Source organism: Elaeis guineensis, chromosome 2 (genome assembly GCF_000442705.2).
Source record: "Elaeis guineensis isolate ETL-2024a chromosome 2, EG11, whole genome shotgun sequence".
Lineage (NCBI taxonomy): Eukaryota > Viridiplantae > Streptophyta > Magnoliopsida > Arecales > Arecaceae > Elaeis > Elaeis guineensis.
The window spans coordinates 127580785-127603759 of record NC_025994.2 but is presented as its reverse complement, the minus strand read 5'-3'; the positions used below and the strand labels follow the sequence as shown (position 1 = coordinate 127603759).

At 44.4% G+C, this 22975-nt stretch overlaps 1 protein-coding gene and 1 pseudogene across 1 annotated transcript; one reads left to right on the top strand and one right to left on the bottom strand.

The window, feature by feature from the left end:
* Nucleotides 1–8075: 8075 nt before the first annotated feature.
* On the bottom strand, nucleotides 8076–10056 carry LOC105047375 (RNA-binding protein involved in heterochromatin assembly dri1-like). Its single transcript, XM_029263873.2, has 4 exons — nucleotides 9902–10056; nucleotides 9469–9804; nucleotides 8533–8603; nucleotides 8076–8362 (listed from the first exon to the last, which is right to left on the bottom strand). The coding sequence occupies exons 2-4, from the start codon at nucleotides 9780–9782 to the stop codon at nucleotides 8349–8351; spliced, it is 399 nt and encodes a 132-aa protein (XP_029119706.1). The 5' UTR covers nucleotides 9783–9804; nucleotides 9902–10056; the 3' UTR covers nucleotides 8076–8348.
* Nucleotides 10057–13673: 3617 nt separating this feature from the next.
* On the top strand, nucleotides 13674–16832 carry LOC140855519 (uncharacterized; annotated as a pseudogene).
* Nucleotides 16833–22975: the final 6143 nt, after the last annotated feature.

The following is a 22975-nucleotide window of genomic DNA, read 5'->3' as shown; positions in this document are numbered from 1 at the left end:
AGGATTTGACGTCTCGAGATTCAGCCCACATTGAGCCCACAACGAGGTTCGCGGTGAAAAACGGAGTCCAACGAGACCAAGATCACCTGAATCGGAGCTCGGATGGAGGAGATACGAGCTTTTGAAGTCGGCACGAGAATCGAGGTGGCGGAGGACCGCCGGCGACCGGCGGCGGGCAGCAATGGCGCAGCCGCAGGCGGCGGCGCGCGGGACGCGGGACCCAGGCCGGTGCGGGACGCGCGACCCAGGCCCAGGCCCGCGCGGGACGCGCGACCCAGGCCTGCTGGCCCCTTGCCCCGGTCCACCATGGATCGGGTGGTCCACGACACGGTCTGTGGACCGCGTGGGCGTTTCCCACGCATTTCTCGTGGTCCACGGTACTATTCCGTAGACCGGAGTGCGATCCAACGGCCCAGGAGGCTCCCGGTCTTGATCCGATGGTCCAAGGAGTTTTTTGGCTTTGTTTAGGACTCCTAATCCCTCTCTAATCAAGGTTTAAAGCCTGTTTAAACCTATAAAAGCCCTGAGACGAACAGAGGAGGGGTAGGTTCGGTTTCTCACCGCCGTACGAACCAGAGGAGAGAGAGAGAGGGGCGAGGGCACTGTGAGAGAAGGAGCAGGAGGCTCCTGGACAGCGGTCGTCAGACTCTTCAGGGGTTCAAGGGGGTTTCCAAGAGAGAGAGAGCTTTTGTGAGGAGAACTTCATGTGAGAGAGAATTGGATGTACAAGGGTTGAGGGTGAGGTCTCTTCTTGTAAAATTTTCTTTTCATAGTGAAGTTTGCATGCCCCGTGGAGGCGAGCCCTTTTGTGGCTGATCCACGTATTTTGATTGTTTTTCCTTTTGTTTTGTTTCTTCTTTCTTTCTGCTGCATCGCGTACTGAAAGGATCTTGGGAGGTGGTGTCCTGGCCAGACATCCACCCAACAAGTGGTATCAGAGCAAGGCGGTACAAGGACGCAGATTGCAGTGGTGGTGAGCAAGACTGAAGATGGAGAAAACAGGAACAATCAAGTTGGAGATCAACAAGTTCGATGGTAAGAGCAATTTCTCCTTGTGGCAGGCAAGGGTGAAGGACGTGCTCATCCAACAGAGGTTGATCGATGCTCTCTTGTGCGATGAAAAGCCGACCACCATGGAGGTGCGGGATTGGAAACGGCTACAGATGCAGGCGGTGAGTACCATCCGCATGTACCTGGCGGATGAGGTGGTGATCCATGTGCTGAGCGAGACTTCCCCGACAGTGCTGTGGTCGAAGCTCGAGGAGTTGTACATGGCGAAGTCTCTCACCAACACTCTTTTCCTCTGGAGGCAGTTTTACCAACTGCGGATGACTGAGGGACAGAGCGTGCAGGAGCATTTGAGCCACTTCCAGAAGATCCTCACCGACCTTCTCAGCGTTGGCGAGAACGTTGAGGAGAAGACCAGGGTGCTGGTTTTGCTGGCGTCGCTTCCCTCTTCGTACGAGTCCTTGGTGACTGCTCTTCTAGTGGGGAAGAGCACTATCAAGATGGACGAGGTCACCGCGGCGATACTCCAGAACGAGGTTCTCAGGAGGGAGAACTCAGCTTCGAGCTCAGGTGTCGATAGCTCAGCTTTGGTGGCTTCTGGAGGTGCAGGAGGCGGTAGATGGAGCGACAGGAGATCGCATCGAGGGCGGTCTAAGTCCAGGAGGGATTTGAGTAAAACCAGGTGTTACCGGTGTGAAGAGTTGGGGCATCTAGCCAGAGATTGCCTTCAACTGAAAAATCGGACGGTGGCTGCTGTAGCGACGGCCGGCAGCGATTCAGATGGAGATGTCCTAGAGATATCTGACGAGGTATCTACTTCTTCCCAGCAGTGGATATTAGATTCTGCATGCCCCTATCATGTGTGTTGCAGAGAAGAGCAGTTTGACTCCCTGGAGAACAGTGAGGGCACTGTATATCTGCCGGATGGATCGAGCTGTGCGATCAGAGGCATTGGGACGGTCAGCTGGAGGATACATGACGGTGCAGTGAGGAGATTGGGGGAGGTCCGATACATACCCAATTTCAGGCGGAATCTTATCTCACTTAGCAGATTGGATTCGAGAGGCTACAGGATGGTAGCTGGTGGAGGAATCCTGAGGGTGCTACGCGGCGATAGGATTGTGCTGGAGGGAAAGAAGGGGAGCAGAGGATATTATTACCTGGCAGGAAGCCCAGTGCGAGGTGGAGCATCAGGAGCCAGGTGGAGCCCAGAGCGAGGTGGAGCTCCAGGAGGCGGATCGGGCACGAGACAGGAGACTCGGGAGGATGAGAGGCGACGTCGCAAGGTAAGATTCCTATTGCCGTAGGATGATGCCCCGAGCAGATCTCAGGTCAGGAGGAGCACAGCATACGACGGAGATGGGATCGAGCAGCCTGGCTCGACTCCCACGTTTGCCCATCCATGATCAGCAGGCGATTGCCCCAGGGTATGGGGGCGAGGAGATCCAGAAGCTCTCGGAGTTTGGAGGAGGCCGAATATCGAGTCGAGATGGAGATTATTAGGATTTGACGCCTCGAGATTTAGCCCACATTGAGCCCACAGCGAGGTTCGCAGCAAAAAATGGAGTCCAACGAGACCAAGATCACCTGAATCGGAGCTCGGATGGAGGAGATACGAGCTTTTGAAGTCGGCAAGAGAATCGAGGCGGCAGAGGACCGCCGGCGACCGGCGACGGGCGGCAACGGCGCGGCCGCAGGCGGCGGCGCGCGGGACGCGCGTCCCAGGCCCGCGTGGGATGCGGGACCCAGGCCCGCACGGGACGCGTGACCCAGGCCCACGCGGGACGCGCGACCCAGGCCTGCTGGCCCCTTGCCCCGGTCCACCGTGGACCGAGTGGTCAACGGCGCGGTCTGTGGACCGCGTGGGCATTTCCCACGCATTTCTTGCGGTCCACGGCACTATTTCGTGGACCGGAGCGCGATCCAACGGCCCAGGAGGCTTCCGGTCTTGATCCGACGGTCCAAGGGGTTTTTTGGCTTTGTTTAGGACTCCTAATCCCTCTCTAATCAAGGTTTAAAGCCTGTTTAAACCTATAAAAGCCTTGAGACGAACAGAGGAGGGGTGGGTTTGGTTTCTCGCCGCCGTACGAACCAGAGGAGAGAGAGAGAGGCGAGGGCGCTGTGAGAGAAGGAGCAGGAGGCTCCTGGACAGCGGTCGCCAGACTCTTCAGGGGTTCAAGGGGGTCTCCAAGAGAGAGAGAGCTTTTGTGAGGGGAACTTCATGTGAGAGAGAATTTGGTGTACAAGGGTTGAGGGTGAGGTCTCCTCTTGTAAAATTTTCTTTTCATAGTGAAGTTTGCATGCCCCGTGGAGACGAGCCCTTTTGTGGCTGATCCACGTATTTTGATTGTTTTTTCTTTTGTTTTGTTTCTTCTTTCTTCCTGCTGCATCGCGTGGTACTGAAAGGATCTTGGGAGGTGGTATCCTGGCCAGACATCCATCCAACAATATATATATATATATATATATATATATATATATATATATATATATATATATATATATGTATGCATTTCAAAAGAAGATTTTAATGTTATTGAAAAGATAATTGATAAAGAAGAGGAAGAAGATGAAGAATTGAATGACGAGGACTACAATAATTATATGGAAGATAATTTTTTGGGACTTTGATTTGCCTCTAAATTAGTTTGAAAATTGAACTTAAAGTCTTTTAAATTTGGGTTGTATTAAGTATTTAGTTTAAATTTGACAATTTCATTTTATGTAGGGATAGCAATGGGTAGGGTTTGGATCGGGTATTGTACTATCCATTTCTAAATTCAAACTTAATATCCTATATCCAAACCCTATCCGATATCCGATCAGGTAAGAAAAGAGATACCCATCCCCATACTCAATAAATTCGGGGATACCCATGGATAACCCATTTTTTCATACCTAATCCATACCGCCCCATGCCTATCTTATACCCAAAAAAAATAAATAATCAAAATAATTTTATGCATATTATCAATCAAAACAAAATTATCAATTCAATATAGAACATAATTTATAAGTCTAGATTTATAAAAATCAAACATAGAAATAAAATTATAATACAACATAGAACGTATAAATAACCAAAATAATTTTATGCATATTATCAACCAAAACATAATTATAAAATAGAATTATAAATATATATATATATTCGGATATGGATTCGGATATTTTTCATATCCGTAGGTTCGGGTCGGATTCAGATTTAGTAGAAAACAACACTATTCATACCCATGTTATAGTTTTAAAATTTTATCCAAATCCAAACTCAAATCCGGTCAAACTCTATTTTTCGGATTTGATCGGATTTGGGTAGGATGCGTATCCATCGGGTCGGATCGATTTTACCATCTTTAATTTTATGACTCTAAGAATTGAGATGTGAAACTTTGATAAGTTGATTTAAGCTCAAATTGAATATGAAATTCAGTTTATATTATTATTTGCAGTTTTTTTTTTAATTTTGGTGGGTTGGTCCGTTTAACTCGAGACCCATGACGGGTCGGATCAGATTGAGATTTTTTCAATTTGTCAGTTAAATAGACCAGCCCGTCCCGACTCATTTAGAGATGGATCAGGACAGATCGGGACCAGCCGAACCGTCTTGACTGCTCTAGTCTCATTGAATGCTATGGGGCGACTACATGGTTGAGCAATTCTCACCGATAATGTCTCCGGTATAGAGGGAGAAATAGGATTCAATCACGATTGCTTTTCTCAAAAAAAAAACCCTCTTTACCGATCTTACTCCCATTCACCGTTGCTACTATACATCCCCCAACGATCAATCTCGATATGGCTGCTAATTAGCGCCACAGTTATCTCTGATCCTAAATTCAGACTGCAAAGCCTACCCCACCAATTGATTCCTCCGAATTATACCGCCTCTAATGATGGCGGTGGGAAATATTGGAAATAGTATGTACAGTCGTTATCCCAATTTTTAGAGGAGAGAGGATGGAGCGAGTTGGAGCAAGTGGCGGAGGGGCCACAGAAGGGGCGAGAGGGTGGGCGATGGTATGGAGGGGGACAGAGGGCAATGATGAGCGAGGAGTACTTTGAGGAGAATGGTGATGCGGGCAAGACAATGCAAGCGAGGTGGAAGGCGTTGAGGGCTCAATTTCTATCAGTGGTTTTATTCCACGGACCTCCCTACCTGAGGGCTCCACTTTGTCGACCTCTCATATGTGGTGTGAGTATTTGCGGGGGATGGTGGCTCGAAGTGGGATAAAGCAAGCGGGGAGAGAAGCATTGAGGGCTCGATTTCTACAAAGGGTTCTCTGAAATCTTCCTTCTCTTTGGCCTCTCATGCACAGCATGAGAAAATATTTTCCTAAAGAGTCAGGAGAGAAGAAAGGAAAATGTGCTCTCTCACCTATGCCGCTAGAGAAAATCTCTTGGAGTAAACGATCCTCAAACATGTCGGAGAAAACCATTAATCATGAAATTCTACCAAAGAAGATCACTAATCGCAATTGATTCCATTTCTCCCCTCCACTTTGGTGATTTCTTTTTCACTCCATCAATGCACATTAACATGTCAATTATTGGTTGAGCTGGTCCGGAAATGACACGGTGGATCTGATTCAACTAATATTTTTTTTTGATTAAGCATAAAAAATATTAGATTTTTTTCTAAAAATCTAGCATGATGAGTAATAATTGGCTTGGTGTAGGTGGACCAATTCTAGGACATAATTTCTCTTTATCATGATAGTATTGCAAGAGGATGGCATTTTTAATCCCACATCAGTTATGAGTCAAGAGGAACATTAGTTTATATACGGCTCGGAGAACTTCGGCCCTTTATGAGCTATTATCCCCTTCGACCGTACGATCCTCCAACAATCCCATAGCTTTTTGCTGGACGGCCCATTTTGGAGGCCCGAAGCCCATTTTGAAGGCCGCTTCGGGCCTTATGGTTTTGTTCCTTTGGACTAGAGTCGCTGGGAGGAGAGAAAGTCTCGATCCTATGGTGGTCAAAGGCTCGTGGCACGAATGGATAGGATGGATTGCTTCGCATACACTTTTCCATACACTATCCTGTAAAATTTTATCTTTTAAAAGATGCCTTATTAGGAGGAGAGAAAGCCTCGATCCTATATAAGTTATAGTTTCTCTTGATTCACAATCGATGTGGGACTAAATATATCATCATCTTATGATATAGTTATAGTAAAAAATAGATAAATAAATTTTAAAAAAATTATAAATTATTAAATTATATATCTATAGATTTTGAGATGTCCGTAGGATCCTACGATGGAAACTTATGCGGATGCTTTTGCATCGTAACGAAAACATTTATCCGCCCGCTATGTCCACGACGGTACTTGTATTTTTTAGCGCGGGGCGGCCGATGGAGTGGCGCAGATCAGGCAACCATGTTAATTTCCTTGCGTGCACTCGCAGGATTTGGGGCCCATGGCCGGTAATTATTAGCCAACTTTTCTAATAAAAAAAAAAAGAAAGATATATATATATATCTGTGTCATTTCTGGATGCACTCCGAATTAAAAATTTCTTACGTCCGCCAGTCCGTGCGGCTTCTCATGATTCATGAAGTCGCATGAGAAGCGCGCTTCTGGCAGCATTCTTTTCAGGACATGCACGCATGTCATTACATTATCAAACAAATAATAAGCCGCCGGCCGGTGGCAAGCCATGCGCGCATACCACATCCAAGAGGCCATCTTTCTAACGGCCCAAAAATAATATTCTTAATTCAAGTAGATTAATAATACCCGGTATAGATAGTCCAGATATGTCGGTGGTACTGGATGAAAATGATACTATGCAATACGTGTGGATCCATGGATCCCTGTGAATGGCGCCGTACGTGACACAAGTTGGGGCAAACCTGATGGATGCATCGGAGCTTTAAGTCTAACCTATGGCTCTTGTTCGATCTGCATTGCCTGCTACGTATCGGTGATACCTAGATATGCGAATCCAGATCCAGATGGTGCACCGGATTGATGGGAAGCAACTAGTCCAAGAAACTAGACCATATATGGACATGGGTCATGGTTCGTGTTTAAGAATAAGATGCTCTGCGTATGGTCATCTTCCGCATGTTCTTATCGCTTATTTCGCATCAAAATGTTCTTATCGTTGGCTCAAATCATGCAAATAGTCGTTGTTTATTAGTTATGGCTAGCTGTGCACTCCAATACATTTACATCAAAATCTTGGGGTTCAATCCCGGGATGCCAGTGAAAAGAGAGGCAGACTAGAGTGCCTCGGCTCCGGATTTGATCTCTCAGCACACACTTTTCGAAGCATCGCCACTCTCAGCATTGTGATATGAGTTGTTCTTGTCGGATTTTGATGCTTGGCTAGAGGAGCCAGCATTCCTTTTCCAATTTCACTTTTAGATATAAAGAGAGCCGCAAGTGTCCTTTGAATCTTGTCTCCCATATCTCTTTATATTTTATTTTTATTTTTTTTTTTGGATAGCGCTCCGGTGACATGAGCTAATTAATTAGCTTTAGTTGTCATTACATTCCTTGGACCATCTAAGAACGCAGAGTTACTCTGATGGATGTGAGAACCTATGCCATCAAAGAGGCTCATTCGACCATTTTTATTGCCAGCAATGCATTCTCTGTCTTATTTTTATTTGCATCCACAGGAGGATTTTATCTTTACATGCTGCTGGCCATGGTTGTTGCTGTGAAGCCTCACAATCACAACAATTAATATATTATCAGCAGATTGGATGGTTAGGCAATTTAATTACTGTGCAATCACATGTCCTACAATTTTGTATTGCTACCAAATTTCATGAAGCAGCGTGGATGCTGTGTCTTCGTTATGGTCGGATTCTAATGTATAGTTTGTATTTCACGGTGGGCATGCTTATACAAAGGTTATGGTTCAGCTTTTGGTTCGCTGTTATTTTGTTTGCCAAGCTGCTGCTTATTACATCATTTGTTTCAGCAGTGCTGGGCTATGTTTTGTATTGCACACTCTTTTAATTTAACGCCTAGGGGTGGCTTTTTATCAAAGAAAAGAGGCTCATTGGACCACGTGAATATGAGCAGAAGCTAGATAAAACACGCCCATGTAGGTTCTTGCGATAGAAAAGGAAAATTCCATAAGCTAGCTTTCTGTGAGGTTCAAATTCTGTCTTACAAAAACCTAGGAGCCCTCCTGATGCATTGCTACTAGACCAAGTTTGAAAGGCAGATACAACATGAACGGTTAGCAAAATACCGACAAAAAGACATTTCTTTCCGCTCTGCCATTGAAGAAGCCTAGCAGGACGATGAGATGGGCAAACTAAAAGTCCACGGACTTTATTTAACTGACTTCATCTAATGCGGTGTTTCCCTTAATTAGTATCCTGCGCCTGAAACGGAAAGCCATATAATTAATTAACATGAGAAATAAACATAATATAGCCATTAATCTTGAAACACACACATTACTGTTTGAATGAAATAGAATTAAGATTTGTTTACAAGGCAAAAGCACGACCAGAAATCGGAGATCATGAATTTAATAAAGGGATGTACTTACCATAGTCCCTTGGTGCGTTGCACCAATGGCATTCCATCCTGTTTGCAAAGTTGTGCTTGTTGCACCCCGATCTGTTGATACATGGAATAAGAGTCACTATCAGTATTGTTACGATAATCAAAGTGTGCTCCGGTGATTACGTGTCATTCAACCAAATGCAATCACATTGTGTGTTGTGTAGCTCTTGCACTGTATCCTTCCCCAGGAAGTACAAATGCACACCTATGCATGCATGTATAGGTTATGTGTATATTCTGTTTTGATTAATGGGTCATGGAGCAAGAGGTAGGCCCCCCCTCAACCCCAAAATACCCCTCTGGGAGAGTTTGGTTCCCTGAGGGTTTTTGGGGTGATATTCAATGGATTGGATTAAATAGATTAGGCTAAGTGTAAATATAAAATTTTTATTTTATATTTAAGAAAAAAATATAAACAAATTTAAAAATTGAATATATATATATATAAGTTGGGTTGGCTTGAATTGGTTTCGTAAAAATTAAAACCGAAATAGAACCAAATATTTCTGGTTTAGACCTTTTACAAGACGACACCAATGGCCCCAGTAGCCTACTAGATTTTATAACAGGCTTTGTCTCACCAAAGTTGCTCTTAGCCAGGAATTTGGCATCAAATTCTCTTTAGGTCGACGTCTAGCCAATGCTCGCTTTAAATGACCATAAAGCACATGATGATTCAACAATCGGCTGGCCTTATACTTGGGACAAGGCTGGCTAGATAAAAGTGCATCGATCCAGTGCAAATAAAGACATGTAGAAATCGTGGAGGTGCAACCATGACATGTAATATTGGGGGGGATCCTAGCTAGCTACTGTAGCTTAGCGGAAGTATAAATTAACAAGGATGATGAGAATACGTGCATATACATATATGTATATATGTATGTATATGGTACGTATGGGTAGGGGCCGGGCAGACCTGGTGCAAATCCAGTCGCCTGATTTCCAGCCAGTCGGGGCACCATATCCAAACCCCCAAGACTGAGCCACCGCCGCGCTGGAGTCATCCTTGGCCGCACCACACTTCAAGCATTTGGGGCGGCTTGCAAAGTTGCGGACACCGCATAAGCAGTACCAGTCACCAGGCTTCACGTCCCATACCCCACTGCTGCTCGTGTAGTCGGGCCGGTCGACGCCCAGCTTTGGCTCCCCACATCTCTGGCATGAGTCCCGCCGGCAGAAGTTAACATAATCGCATGACCTGCAGTTCCAGTCTCCTGGCTTCCTGTTCATCTTAATTATCTAGCTAGTCCTTCTGCCAAAAAAAAAAGAAGAAGATCCATTTGTGAGTTAGTCAACTCTACATATTTTGAAGCAATGGGAACTGGAGAAGGTGGAGAAGAACTCAGTACTCGGTGGTAGGAGACGAAGAACAAGAGTAGAAGACGAAAGAAGAAGAAGAAGAAGAGCAAGATATGACTTGACGAGCTTGGATGGCTTTGCGGTGTGGGTTGGGGTGGGCTTTTATAAGGTTATGTTGGGCCTGGGGGATGTTGTCTTTCCGGCTATCTGGCCCCCGTAAATATTGGAATCACAGGAAGGAAAAAGAAGAAGGGGGGCAAGGAGGAAGAGCTATGAGTGTGAGTGAAGGATGCTAAAGATGGAAACATCAGAGCATGTCAAGGGGTCTTCTCAGCTCATCTTTTTTTAGGCATGTGTGGAGGATATTTGGAGGCCGGGAATGGACAATATGATTGGAGGAATTTCAGATTTGAGTTCGAACCTCTACTCTTTATGTGATTCCTCCCTACTACATGCTAAAAAGTTACAAAAAAATAAAAATTCAAGGAAGGTTTTATGTGGGGATGGATGTTCTACTTCAAACCCTTACATCCGCACGTGGGAGTTTGCTTAGGCCCATCCTAGCTTGCATATGCACACATTTGGGGGTGTGCTAGGAACTAGGGCAGGGCTTGGCTGAAAATTAAATTAAAGATGGAAGACGAGCATAGTGGGTATGTTGGTTCCAAATTTATCTGCCGTCTCGAAACAGACTATCACAATATATAGCAACAACTGCTCCTAGCTAGTATTTTTCTCCGAGAAAAAAACGATCGGAGCATATGGAAAACCATCGGACAGAGGCATTCAGTCTCGAGGGTATTTCTCAATATGTGACACCATTAATTTTGATTGATTGCGCTCTCATTGTTGTTCTCATATACACATGCATATACATCCATATAAAAAAAAATGTCGGGAGGGATGGATCGTCAAAACTTCGGTATACTATTTTTTTGTCTTGGGAAAAAAAAAAACTGAGGCCGACAGAATCAAGGCAATCTTGAATGATATGAAAAGAATATGTAAGATGAATGTATGATCAGTTAACTTGGTAGACAATGAACTTTGTTTTTTTAAGGGTAAAAGGAGGAAGTGAAATACTTCTCCCAATTTATTGAGTACAGAAATTATGCACCGAGAGAAAAAGTAAGCGAAGGATGCAAGGCATCGAATGTCGTGCATAAGTGGAGCAATGTAAAAGACAAAATTGCTAGATGACTTGCTCGGTAGATAATGAATTTTGAAATCGGAAAGGATATCTATCTCTTGGAGTTTACTTTCCAAATTCCATGCATTTGCTGTTTTCTGGTGCGTAAAGCAGCGTTCCTTTAGTCGAACACGGCTTTCAACTTGGAACAAACACATGTCATATATGGATGGAAACCGTATTGAGCATATATAGATGCTCCGACCATCATCAGATTACTGGAACTCCCAGCCGTCCTGGATGTCGGTTTACAATAAAATTAAAGACAATGTTTTTAGATGCAAAACGTCAAGGATTCAGCTAGATGCAACCACTTAATTTATATCCAACCTGTGTCATGCATAATCGATTCTCCATCCAATCGAACGAGAAATGAAAGTGCTAATGTAAAAATTGTCGGAAGAAAGACATGGTTTACCGATCGAATTGGCTCACCCATGCAGATTCTTGTGAGGACCAACAAAAAAAAAAAAAAAAAAGGGACATGAGAGTCACACCTAGACCTAGTTGGATGGATCAGATACATGCGCAAATCATGCGAACATCTTTTAGCATGTGTGCATGATTCGATCCCACTAGACGAGGGTGACAGGGAGGATACGCCTTCCCCGAGTAGGTCGTAGCTGAGATGCCGGTAGTTGGGGATGGGTCATCTTGGACCATGGATTGGATAAGAAGGAACCGGAACGCAACACCATCTCGCCAGACCAGATGAATATTCCAGACGCCCTTCCAACATTGGACAGGAAACGAAGACCCCACCGCCTATTCCCCCCGTCTCCACCGTCGCTTCATCGATCGTGGCTTACGTTTATTTTTTTTCTTCTTTTTTATTTAATACCCCCCCCAAAAAAAAAAAAAAACAAAAGACACTCTAACGGTCACTGACAGGTATGCGCATTGCTGTTGCTATTTCGGAACAACCTTTCTGCGCGAATATTCCTTTGACAATAGCAATTTTGCGTCCATGTATACCTTTACAAGGATATACGTATTAGTATGTATATAATACGGTTCATTTGATGGGAAATGAAGGCGACCTTCACTATAATTTTCTATCACGGGCCGCATTCTATAATTAATATAGATATGAGAAATTTTTTGTATATCGCCTGTGGTATAAAAAATTTGATGTGGAGTGCACCGCTTCCTTCGATTGGACCACGTAGCCATCACTTCCCGACGCACATTTAATGTCTGCATATTGATGTTTTTATTTAAAAATTTTGTATAACGAAAATATTCTTTATGACTTTCTGATATCTTGTACAACTTCCTATTATATGACTTTCTGTAAATATATATGATTTTCTACCATATGATTTCATGTGAATATATATATATGACTTCCTGTCATATGACTTCCTATAAATATATGACTTTCTGTGAACATATATGACTTTCTGTGAATATATATATATACATATATATATTCATAGGAAGTCATATATGTTCACAGAAAATTAAATATATTTATAAAAAGTCATATATATTCACAGAAAGTCATATATGTCCATAAGAAGTCACAGGAAGTTATATATATTCACATGAAGTCATATATATTTATAGGAAGTTACTCACAGGAAGTCATACAAGATATCAGAGAGTCATAAAGGATTTTTTGCGAAGGGATATCATAATTTTGGATGGAGATATTTTGATCATACCAAATTTTTAAACGAAAGTATCAATCTGCAGGTATTAAATATGCGTCGGAAAGCGGTGGTTACGTGGTTCAATCAGAAGAAATGATGCACTCCATGTTAGATTTTCTACACCACCGACGGGGCATAAAGAATTACTCATACAGATATTTTCTGGCTATTGTGCGTTCAATTATGTGCTCAGGAATTTCTTACGTGCATATTTTCTACCCCGCCCGTGATGAATTAATCCTGCATTCGGACTATCAGCCGCTGCATGTGACGGTGTGGGTCATGTATTGGCCTGATTCACCTCTTTGCGAAACCCATCCTCCTTGCACCCGTTTCAAAATATACATGCCCATGGACTAACATATATATATATATATATATATATATATATAATAGAACAAATCAAAGAACAAGGAATAAGAACCCAAGGTTACGAGCTCAAAGGTAGATGAGCATCAAGGATGGGTCGTGTTCTAATTCTCCTTTTTCCACTTTTTCTCTCCGGATGAGAGAGACTAAAGGGCATTTCGAAGAGGAACAAGCATCTGTTTTGGCACAATAAAAAATATATTAAAAAAAAAATCTGATGCACAAGTAAATTGATGAACGTAAAAGAGAGAAAAAAGAGCATCATGAGTTTTTGATAAAGAAAGACGGATGATGATGCAGATATTTTTTTGACCGATTTGCTGTCCACGTTTCCTCAGGGTTCAGTCCTTAAAAGGTTTTCAATCATTCCAAAAGAAACAAGATTCTCAAAAATGACACACAGGCAATCACACGTGAAGGCTGCTGCATCATGAGTTTTTTAATTTCTCGAGAGAGAGAAGAAAAGAAAAGAGAACTTGAGTTCCCTAAGCAGATTCTTACTCAAAGGACCATCAGATTGCCACCCTACTCTGTAGAAGTTCAACGAAATCTGAGATATTAGCAGAAAATCAAATGCATTACAGGTTTATTACAGAAGCCGCTTAGAGAATGAAATAGAGGTCTCATATACACTAGGGGCGGATCCAATATACTAGCATTGGGGGCCATGGCCCCCGACGGCCCACCTTAAGCCCATATCTCAATTAAATTTTTTTTACTGCCCCCAGTGGTGAAAGTCCATCGGTTCTTCTCCCGTTCTCCGCGACTCCGCCCGTTTGCCGGCGCCCTTCTCCGTGACTCCGCTGGGCCTCCAGCGCCCACTGCTCCGTGATCCGCCGGCCGCCCGACCCCAGCCCCAGTGCCCCGCGTTGCGTTCAGACGTTCTTCTTTGCGAGACCGCGACTCCGCCCACGCCCGGTGCTTACTGCTCCGCGGCGCCGCCGCCGCCGGCCCCAGTCCTAAGCCCACTTCTCTGCGACTCCACCAGCGCCCACTGGCCACTGCTCCGCGTTCGCGACTCCTCCGTGGCTTCGCGGCTCCGCCGGCCACAGCCCCGTCCTGAAAGTCTGAAACCCTCCTCCTTCAGACCTTCTTCTCCGCGGCTACGCCCGGCGCCGGCGCCCACTGCTCCACGACTCCGCATATTGTCTTCTTCTCCTCTCCAGCCGTCCCATATAATGTCTTTGTCAGGTAGTAAGTTTTTATCGATCTAATTGTTTTTGCCTTAAACTGATTAATGATCGTATATAGAAAAATTTATTAGTGAAAAAATTTATTATTTTATAATTTTTAAGTTTTGGAGAAATTTTTTAAAAAAAATACTGCTTTCGACACCGGAAGGTGAAAGTAAAAGCGGCAGCCCAAGCAGAAAGGTGATGTATCTGCTTAGACTCCTTTAATGCCAAAACTAATTGATTTGAGCATCTTTCCTTTCGATCCAAATAAAAGAAATAAAATTTTGGATTACCACTCCAATCAAAGAGATGAAATAAGATGATTTTATTGGCTCCAAGGATCTTGCCAACCTAAGAGCCATGAATTTCTTTTTAGATTAATTGGAATAAGATCATGCCATTTTAATTCGGACTAATTTGATAAATATAAAAAGTTGTTAGAGTATAGCATAAAAGAAGATAGAGCATATTTTTATATTGCTACTTATTCGGAGACCAATTTGCGACTAATTTGATAAATATGAAAAGTTGTTAGAGTATAGCATAAAAGAAGATAGAGCATATTTTTATATTGCTACTTATTCGGAGACCAATTTGCGAATCAAGATGGGAATGATGCATTTGTGTCAAATAGGTTTAATTATTGGAACGAAACAAAGAGGCTAGGTGATTATGTTGGTGAAGTTAATAGTTTTCATAATCAAGCACTTAAAAGATGCGAAAATTTGATGAGAAAAAAGCAGTCCATTCAAGTTGCTCTTCATAAGCATTTTAATCTTGCAAAAAATGATTATCGAATTCGTCTAAATGTCTCAGTTGATGTTTCTAGATTATTATTGTGGTTAGAATTACCTTTTCGTGGTCATGATGAGTCAGATGAATCTTTCAATAGGAAAATTTTTCTTGAAATGATAGAGTATACAGCCGAGAAAAATGAAGTTGTACGTAAAGTTGTGCTTCGAAATGCTCCGAGAAATAATCAAATGAAAGCTCCAGAAATAAGAAAGACATTGTTCATTGCTTTGTATAAGAAGTGGTAAATGCTATCATTAAAGAAATTGGGGATCATGTATTTGATTTACTAGTGGATGAATCTAGTGATGTGTCCGATAAAGAACAAATGGCCGTGGTTTTGCGATTTGTTAATAAATTGGGGTTAGTGAATGAGAGATTCATTGATATTGTTCATGTGATTGAGACTTCTGCTTTATCTCTTAAATCTGTAATTGATTCTTTAATTGTTGTGTATGGATTGAGCTTAATGAGCATTAGGGGTCAAGGCTATGATGGGGCTTACAACATACGAGGCGAATTTCATGGCCTGAAAGCTTTGATTATTTTGGATGAAAACAGCTTAGCTTATTATGTTTATTGTTTTGCACATCAACTTTAATTAGCTCTTATGGCTGTTGCTAAAAAGCATCTTGATATTGCTGATTTTTTTAGTAGAATCTCCACTATGTTAAATATTGTTGGAGGCTCCTGTAAATGTAAAGACTTGTTTTGAAAGTCGCAATTGAATAAAATTGAATAAGGGGTAAGTGATGGTGTTATTCAAACTGGAAAGGGATTAAATCAGGAGATGAGTCTTAGGAGGGTGGGAGACACATTGGAGTTCTCATTTCAAGTCACTTATGAGTTTGGCTGAATTGTTCTTTCATATAATTGAAGTGCTTGAAGTTGTTAAGAATAAAGCTACAGAATCAGGGAAGAAAGTTCAAGCACATGGTTTTTTAAGATATTTGCGATCATTTGATTTTGCTTTTAATTTGCAATTGATGATCACTATTTTAGGGATAACAAATCAGTTGTCCTTGGCTTTGCAAAGTAAAGATCAGGACATATTGAATGCTATTGCACTGGTGAGAGTTGCTAAGAGGCTATTGCAGAATATTAGAGATGATGGATGGGACACTCTCCTGGATAAGATCTCTTCTTTTTGTGATGAGCACAACATTGAAATATTGAGTATGGATGAAGAGTTTATTAATCCTGATAACCTACGACATAAAACCAATATTAGCAATTTGCATCACTATTGTGTGAAATTTTTTTATACTGTTTTGGATATGCAGCTCCCAAAGCTTAATGATCGTTTCAATGAGATAAATTCTGAATTGCTTACTTATGTAGTTTGCTTAAGTTTAGAAAATTCATTTCGTCATTTTAATGTACTAAAGTTGAAGAAGTTGACTGACTTTTACCCCAAGGATTTTTTTTTTTATGATCGCATGTATCTTGATATTCAACTTGAGAGCTATATTGATGATGTGCATACAGATGATAGATTTACAGGCTTGAAGGTTATTGGGAGGCTTTCTAAAGTTCTAGCGGAGACGGAGAAAAATCTTTTTCATCTTTTAATATATTGACCTTTGAAGTTAGTATTGATTTTGCCTGTAACAACTGCAGCTGTTGAAAGATGTTCTTCTGTAATGAACATTATGAAGACAGATTTATGCAATCGGATGAGTGATCAGTTTCTAAATGATTGTTTAATTTATTTTATAGAAAAAGATGTATTTATAATTATTACTAATGAGGATGTAATGGTTCATTTTCAAAAAATAAAAACATGTAGAGGACAGCTATAAAAAATGATGATGTAATTTATCTTTTGTTATATATTGGATCTATGATAATCGTGTACTTCTATTGTTATAATCGTATACTATTCGATTCTGCCAAATTCTAATACCATGACCGTGCTAAATTCAGCACGACTACCTTGAAGCCACCAAATGCTCGGCAATGTTCGATCTCTGCTGAAAGATCACCCGGTGGTCGACAAGTCACCAAGTTGTTCACTTCCATCGATGAAGGCCTGCTCTGAAAATCACTACTGCATCATGGTGGCTTGGCTTTACTTCAGGGACAGATTTGATGAGAACAATGAAGCAGCAAACGGCAATTACTTTGCAACCCGACATCAGGAAGTGTTCCTCGATGAGGTACAAAACCTAGATGCAGGATGCGAATTTCTTGCCTTTGTTCTTCCGTCATACAAGGCTTAAAGCATAAACAAGGTCCACATTGAGTCATCAAAGTCATAACAAACACGATTGAAAATGTAGCACAAGAACTCAAGAGAAATATATTGGATTGTAAATACATAAGCAATAAATGCACATAGACTACCATTTGGCCCAAGCAACTAGAACGGACACATTCAGCTCCACGGTTAGTGCCCAAAAAAACTAACGGAATATGTTTCTGTAGTACAAAATATTCTATCCATAATAAACATCCGTGCACAGAGTTAAGGATCACGATGTAGGCGATGTAGAACCATCACTGCAATAATAAGGTTGCTCCAACATGAAACAACAAGTTTTCCACGACTTAAAAGAGCAAGAGATGATGCATAATTAATGGCAAGATGCTTAGAAATAGTTTCCACTGGCCATGTGTAAGAAACCGCATGCCAACTGCAGCATACAAAAGAATGTGGGCTTTTTATCTGTCGTTGTTATTGCTGCTGCTGTTGTTATTTCTAAGGTGGTCTTACACACACACACACGAAGAACAGAGCCAAAACCTATCGCTGGTAACCACATAATTGCTTCGTCAATGATTGTCTGAAAGAAGACTAGAAAGTTAAAAACTTTACGGTTGCACATGCTAAAATCTTACCATGTGATGATGGAAATTCGTGCATTGCCACACATCAAATGATTGAACCAGTGAAAAGTGCAAGATGAGTCCAAAATTACATGCCTGCTAGTATCAGAAAACAGACTTCTTGTGAAAGCAGGCCTTTAGTGTCTAGCAATCATAAGCTTGAATATTTTAGTGAGGTGTGTTGGAATCAGGGCATCACCTGCAGCAGCAATTGCAAATACAAAAGATCATTAAGAACCAAAGAATGATGCAAATCACTATCTTTAACCTAGGCATACAAAAGTAAGAAAACTGTGTTCCCATGAGCAAGCACCATGCAACAGATGTCCAATAATTATTTGCAGCAATAGCCATGTTGCTATCCTGCATTACAGACCCCACAGATTTACCTACATCTGACATCTGCAATTTTCAAGATTTAAATCGGAACAATATACAAAAGAGCGGAGCAAAATCCACCATCTTCTTCAAAGAATACACATACCTACCAACTTGCAGCCACATCGCGATCTTATACATATATCTCTATTCGAACCCTTGTATGTCAAATCCGGCTGCAAATATGATAATGTCACGTAATACATAAACGCATTCATAATTTAACAGCCATAACATCTCGATCACATTTGCAGTTTCAGGTGTTGAAAGATAAACATGAATTTAGTGCTTTCATAAATTACACTGAACTATGTAAGTGGGATTATTCGTGCATGTCTAAGTACAAGAGATGTATTGAATGTGGGTACATGGATTTATGTCTAGGAATATATTTGTGGCTTTTAGAAATATGTATGAGAAGTTTAGGAATATGTGTTATCTTTTAAAGAAGTGTGTGGGATATTAATTAGTATGTTGTGGAGATCAAAGAGTCATATAACTCTAATAATTAATGTATTTGTGAGTATTATAAATAGAAGTGGTTTCCTTGAAGTGTAGTAGGAGTTGGATATGAAATGAATAGAAATTGTGATAGTGTTCCTCTCCTCTCTCAAGCATTTCTTATCATATGTGATTGAGTACTCCTCTCCTCCTCTATCCATCTTAACAAAGTGATATCAAAGCATAAGCATAAAAAGTATCCATCATCAAATTCCAACAAAGTGGTATCAGAGCTAAGTTTGGTCCTACGGCAATAGTCAGAGCCGGTTTGGTTCTAAGACAACAGTCAAAACAAGGTACAATCCAAAGAGGTGTGAAAGATGAAAAAATATTTCTTCATAGTTGAAGTAGAAAATTCTGGGGTAGAAGATCCGTTGAGTGAGCAGTTTACAACTTGTGTGATACTTCGGATGCAAGATAAGAAACAGATATCCGTTGAGACAGTACGAGTCGAAAAGAGTCGCTCCACAAGAAGAGAAGACAAAAAGTCTTTCATGGAAGAGATGAAGAAAGTCTCTGAAGAAGTGCAACTGCCAAGAGAATTGTGAGTTTTGATAAAATACAATAGAGAACAATGTATCCGATAAGATAATATCAACTGTTGTGACAATCTCTTTTAAAATAGTACTTAACGATTTGCTTGAGAAATTAAATTTGCCGTCAGTCTCATTTTTATGTGAAAAGTATAGATCAGATCATAATCCTACTTTTATGGCTTATACTAATTGTTGGGTATAAAATACCCTCAGCCGAAGTTCTCAGCAAGAAGACAACTCCGCCCGGACTCCTACGGGAGCCGGGCTCCGTCGCCAACATCGACTACAGAACAACTCCGTCCGGACTCCTACGGGAGCCGGGCTCCGTCGCCAACATCGACTACGGAACAACTCCGCCCGGACTCCTACGGGAGCCGGGCTCCGTCGCCAACATCGACTACGGAACAACTCCGACCGGACTCCTACGGGAGCCGGGCTCCGTCGCCAACATCGACTACAAAACAACTCCGTCCGGACTCCTACGGGAGCCGGGCTCCGTCGCCAACATCGACTACAGAACAACTCCGCCCGGACCCCTACGGGAGCCGGGCTCCGTCGCCAACATCGACTACAGAACAACTCCGCCCGGACTCCTACGGGAGCCGGGCTCTGTCGCCAACATCGACTGCCGGTAAGATCAGTCCGGACTCCTACGGGGGCCGGACTTCGCACCTGACTTTGATTGCAGGGGACTCCGCCCGGGCTCCTACGGGAGCCGGGCTCTGCCCGCGACTTCAGCTCCAAGAGGACTCCGCCCAGACTCCCACGGGAGCCGAACTCCGCCCACGACTCCAACCTCAAGGGGGGCTCCGCCCGGACTCCCACGGGAGCCGGGCTCCGTCATCAGCTCCGACCGCTGCCGAACTTCAACCGACGGATCTGCACTCCCTGACAGGCCGCAGGAACGGTCACAGCACTGCTCCACTTCCTATGACGGATCCCGCGCAGCTCCACTACTCCCTGACAGGCCACAATAACGGCCACGATCCTGCTCCACTTCCTGCGGCGGACGTCGCGCGATTCTCCCATCCACTGGCAAGTCGCGACAACAGACGCCGCTCCACTCCCCACGACAGACTCCACGTGGCACGCCCCGGTAATAGCCACGGGTCCACTCCACTACTCTTTGCAGCAAACTCCGCCTGACCATGGGCAGCCCACTGCCAGACGGTTACAGACGTCGCTGTCAGGCTACTGCCCCCTCCGCCTATAAAAAGGAGCCCCAGATACGTTATTCTATGAGCTCTAACTCTTTACCTCAAAACTCTGCTAAATTCTCCGTTCGAGCACTCCATTCTTGTTGAGGCAGAGAACTGACTTGAGCGTCGGAGGGTCTTGCCGGAGCAACCCCACCTCTGGTTTAGACTTCCTTTGCAGGTCTCGGCGGCGACCGCGACTCCCTCGACTCCAGCTTCTCCGGTGCAAGCAGATTTTTGCACCAACAGGATTGGCGCTAGAAGGAGGGCATGAACCTTCGCAGTACCCTTGTTCTTAAAGGAGCGCTCAACGGAGCCGCCTTCGATCGTCCCCTCCGACATCCATTCCTTGTTTCCCCCACGGGATCCTTACTCGATGCCTCCCCGCAAGGCATCCACGCGACGGTCCACGGCCTCCGCGGCCAGATCTCAGGCTCCGGCCTCTCCTCCTATTTCTCAACCTCCTCCTCCTCCTCCGGCGGCGGCGGTCGGCGCGGAGCAGTTTGACCTGCTAGCGCAGCAGGTCAGAGGCCTCACAGAAGCTGTGCAGGCTATGCAGCAGCAGCAGCCGCAGGCATCAGTACGCCCGGAAAGGACGTCCCCGAAACACCAGAATCCGACGGTGGGGCGGGCCACCTGGGCCAGCCGCCCCGTCCTTCCTGGGAAAACGAACCCGAGGGTGGAGAGCCCTCAATCGGACCACGACTCCACCCCTGGAAGATCCCTGCCCCCATTCTGCCAGAGGACCCTCGAGACTCGAAGCCGAGAGGATTTCCTGGACCGGAGGCTCCAGGAGATGAACCGACGGATCGAAGAGCTCCGCCATGCCCCCCCCGCTTATGATAAGGATATTTGTACTGACCCTCCCTTCTCTCAAATGATCATGCAGGAACCGATCCCGTCAAACTTCAAGCTCCCCCAGTTCAAAAGCTACGACGGGACTTCGGACCTGGTTGATCATCTGGAGGCCTTCCGGATGATGATGCTGCTTCACGGTGCTCCTGATGCCATCCTATGCCGGGCCTTCCCGTCCACCTTGAAGGGAGTGGTGAGGAACTGGTACTCGGCTTTGAAATCGGGTACCATCTTTTTCTTCGATCAAATGAGCCATTAATTCGTGGCCCATTTTGTCAGCAGCCGGCGCCCCTGGAAGGGTTCGGAGTCCCTCATCAACATCAAGCAGAGGGAAGGGGAGTCCATTCGGGCCTACATCAACCGTTTCAACGTCGCGGCGTTGGAGGTCCGGAACTTGGACCAATCAGTCGCAATGGCCGCCCTGAAGGGTGGCCTTCAGAAGAATGACCTTTTGTTCTCCCTGGAGAAGAAGTACCCCAGGGACTTTGCTGATTTGCTAGCTCGGGCTGAAGGATACGCCCGAGCGGAAGAAGCCTTCAAAATGAAGGATGAAGAGACAGCGAGGGAGCGGCAAGCGGGAGGCTCGAGTAAGTCCGCAATTGAAAAAAAGCCAAGGGAAGCCCGGCCGCGTTCTCGATCCCCTCCTAGGCACAAACGCGCCCATACTCCACCCCGGGTGCGCAGGCAGAGAGGTCTGGATCGTGGGGTTCGGCGGGGTTCCCCACCAGGGAGATTCCGCAACTACGCCCCCCTCAACACCTCGAAGGCCCAGGTACTGATGGAGGTCAGGGAGCAGCTCCCTAGGCCGGAGAGGATGCGCACGTACCCCGGGAAGCGCAACCCCAACAAGTTCTGCCTCTACCACCGCGACCACGGTCATGACACAGAGGAATGCATCCAGCTCCGGGATGAGATCGAGGAGCTCATTCGACGAGGTCGACTCGACAGGTTCATCCGACGCAGATCTGAGGGTAGAGGAGATCGGCCAAGGGCCCTTCCGTAGCCTGAACCGCCAAGAAGGGAGGAGCAACCCGAGGACCGGCCCCCCATCGGGACCATCGACTCCATCACCGGAGGGCCTCAAGGAGGAGCAGACCTTCCACAACCGTGGAACTCGAAAAATCTGTAAATATATCACTTACGATTTCACCTTAAATCTAAATTTCTTTCTACTTAACGTACTCTTCCCATCTGGCATGAATTCGTCACGACTGGATATGACCCCTCCAAACACCTGAAACAAAGTTATGTTAGGAGCGGGGGGAGAACCCCATCCTAACATACCAAAAATGAAAGTCCGACTATCTCGAAATCGGATTGGGGGAGAGGCCTTACAACGCCCTAATGCGCCCCCACGGCCATGTCAGGAACAGGAGGAGAACCTCGTCCTGACATGAGCAAAGTCAAAGGCCCGATTTTTTTAGACCGGATGGGGGGAGAGGCCTTACAGCGCCCTAATGTGCCCCCACAGCCATGTCAGGAATAGGAGGAGAACCTCGTCCTAACATGAGCAAAGTCAAAGGCCCGATTCTTTTAGACCGGATGGGGGGAGAGGCCTTACAGTGCCCTAATGTGCCCCCACAGCCATGTCAGGAATAGGAAGAGAACCTCGTCCTGACATGAGCAAAGTCAAAGGCCCGATTCTTTTA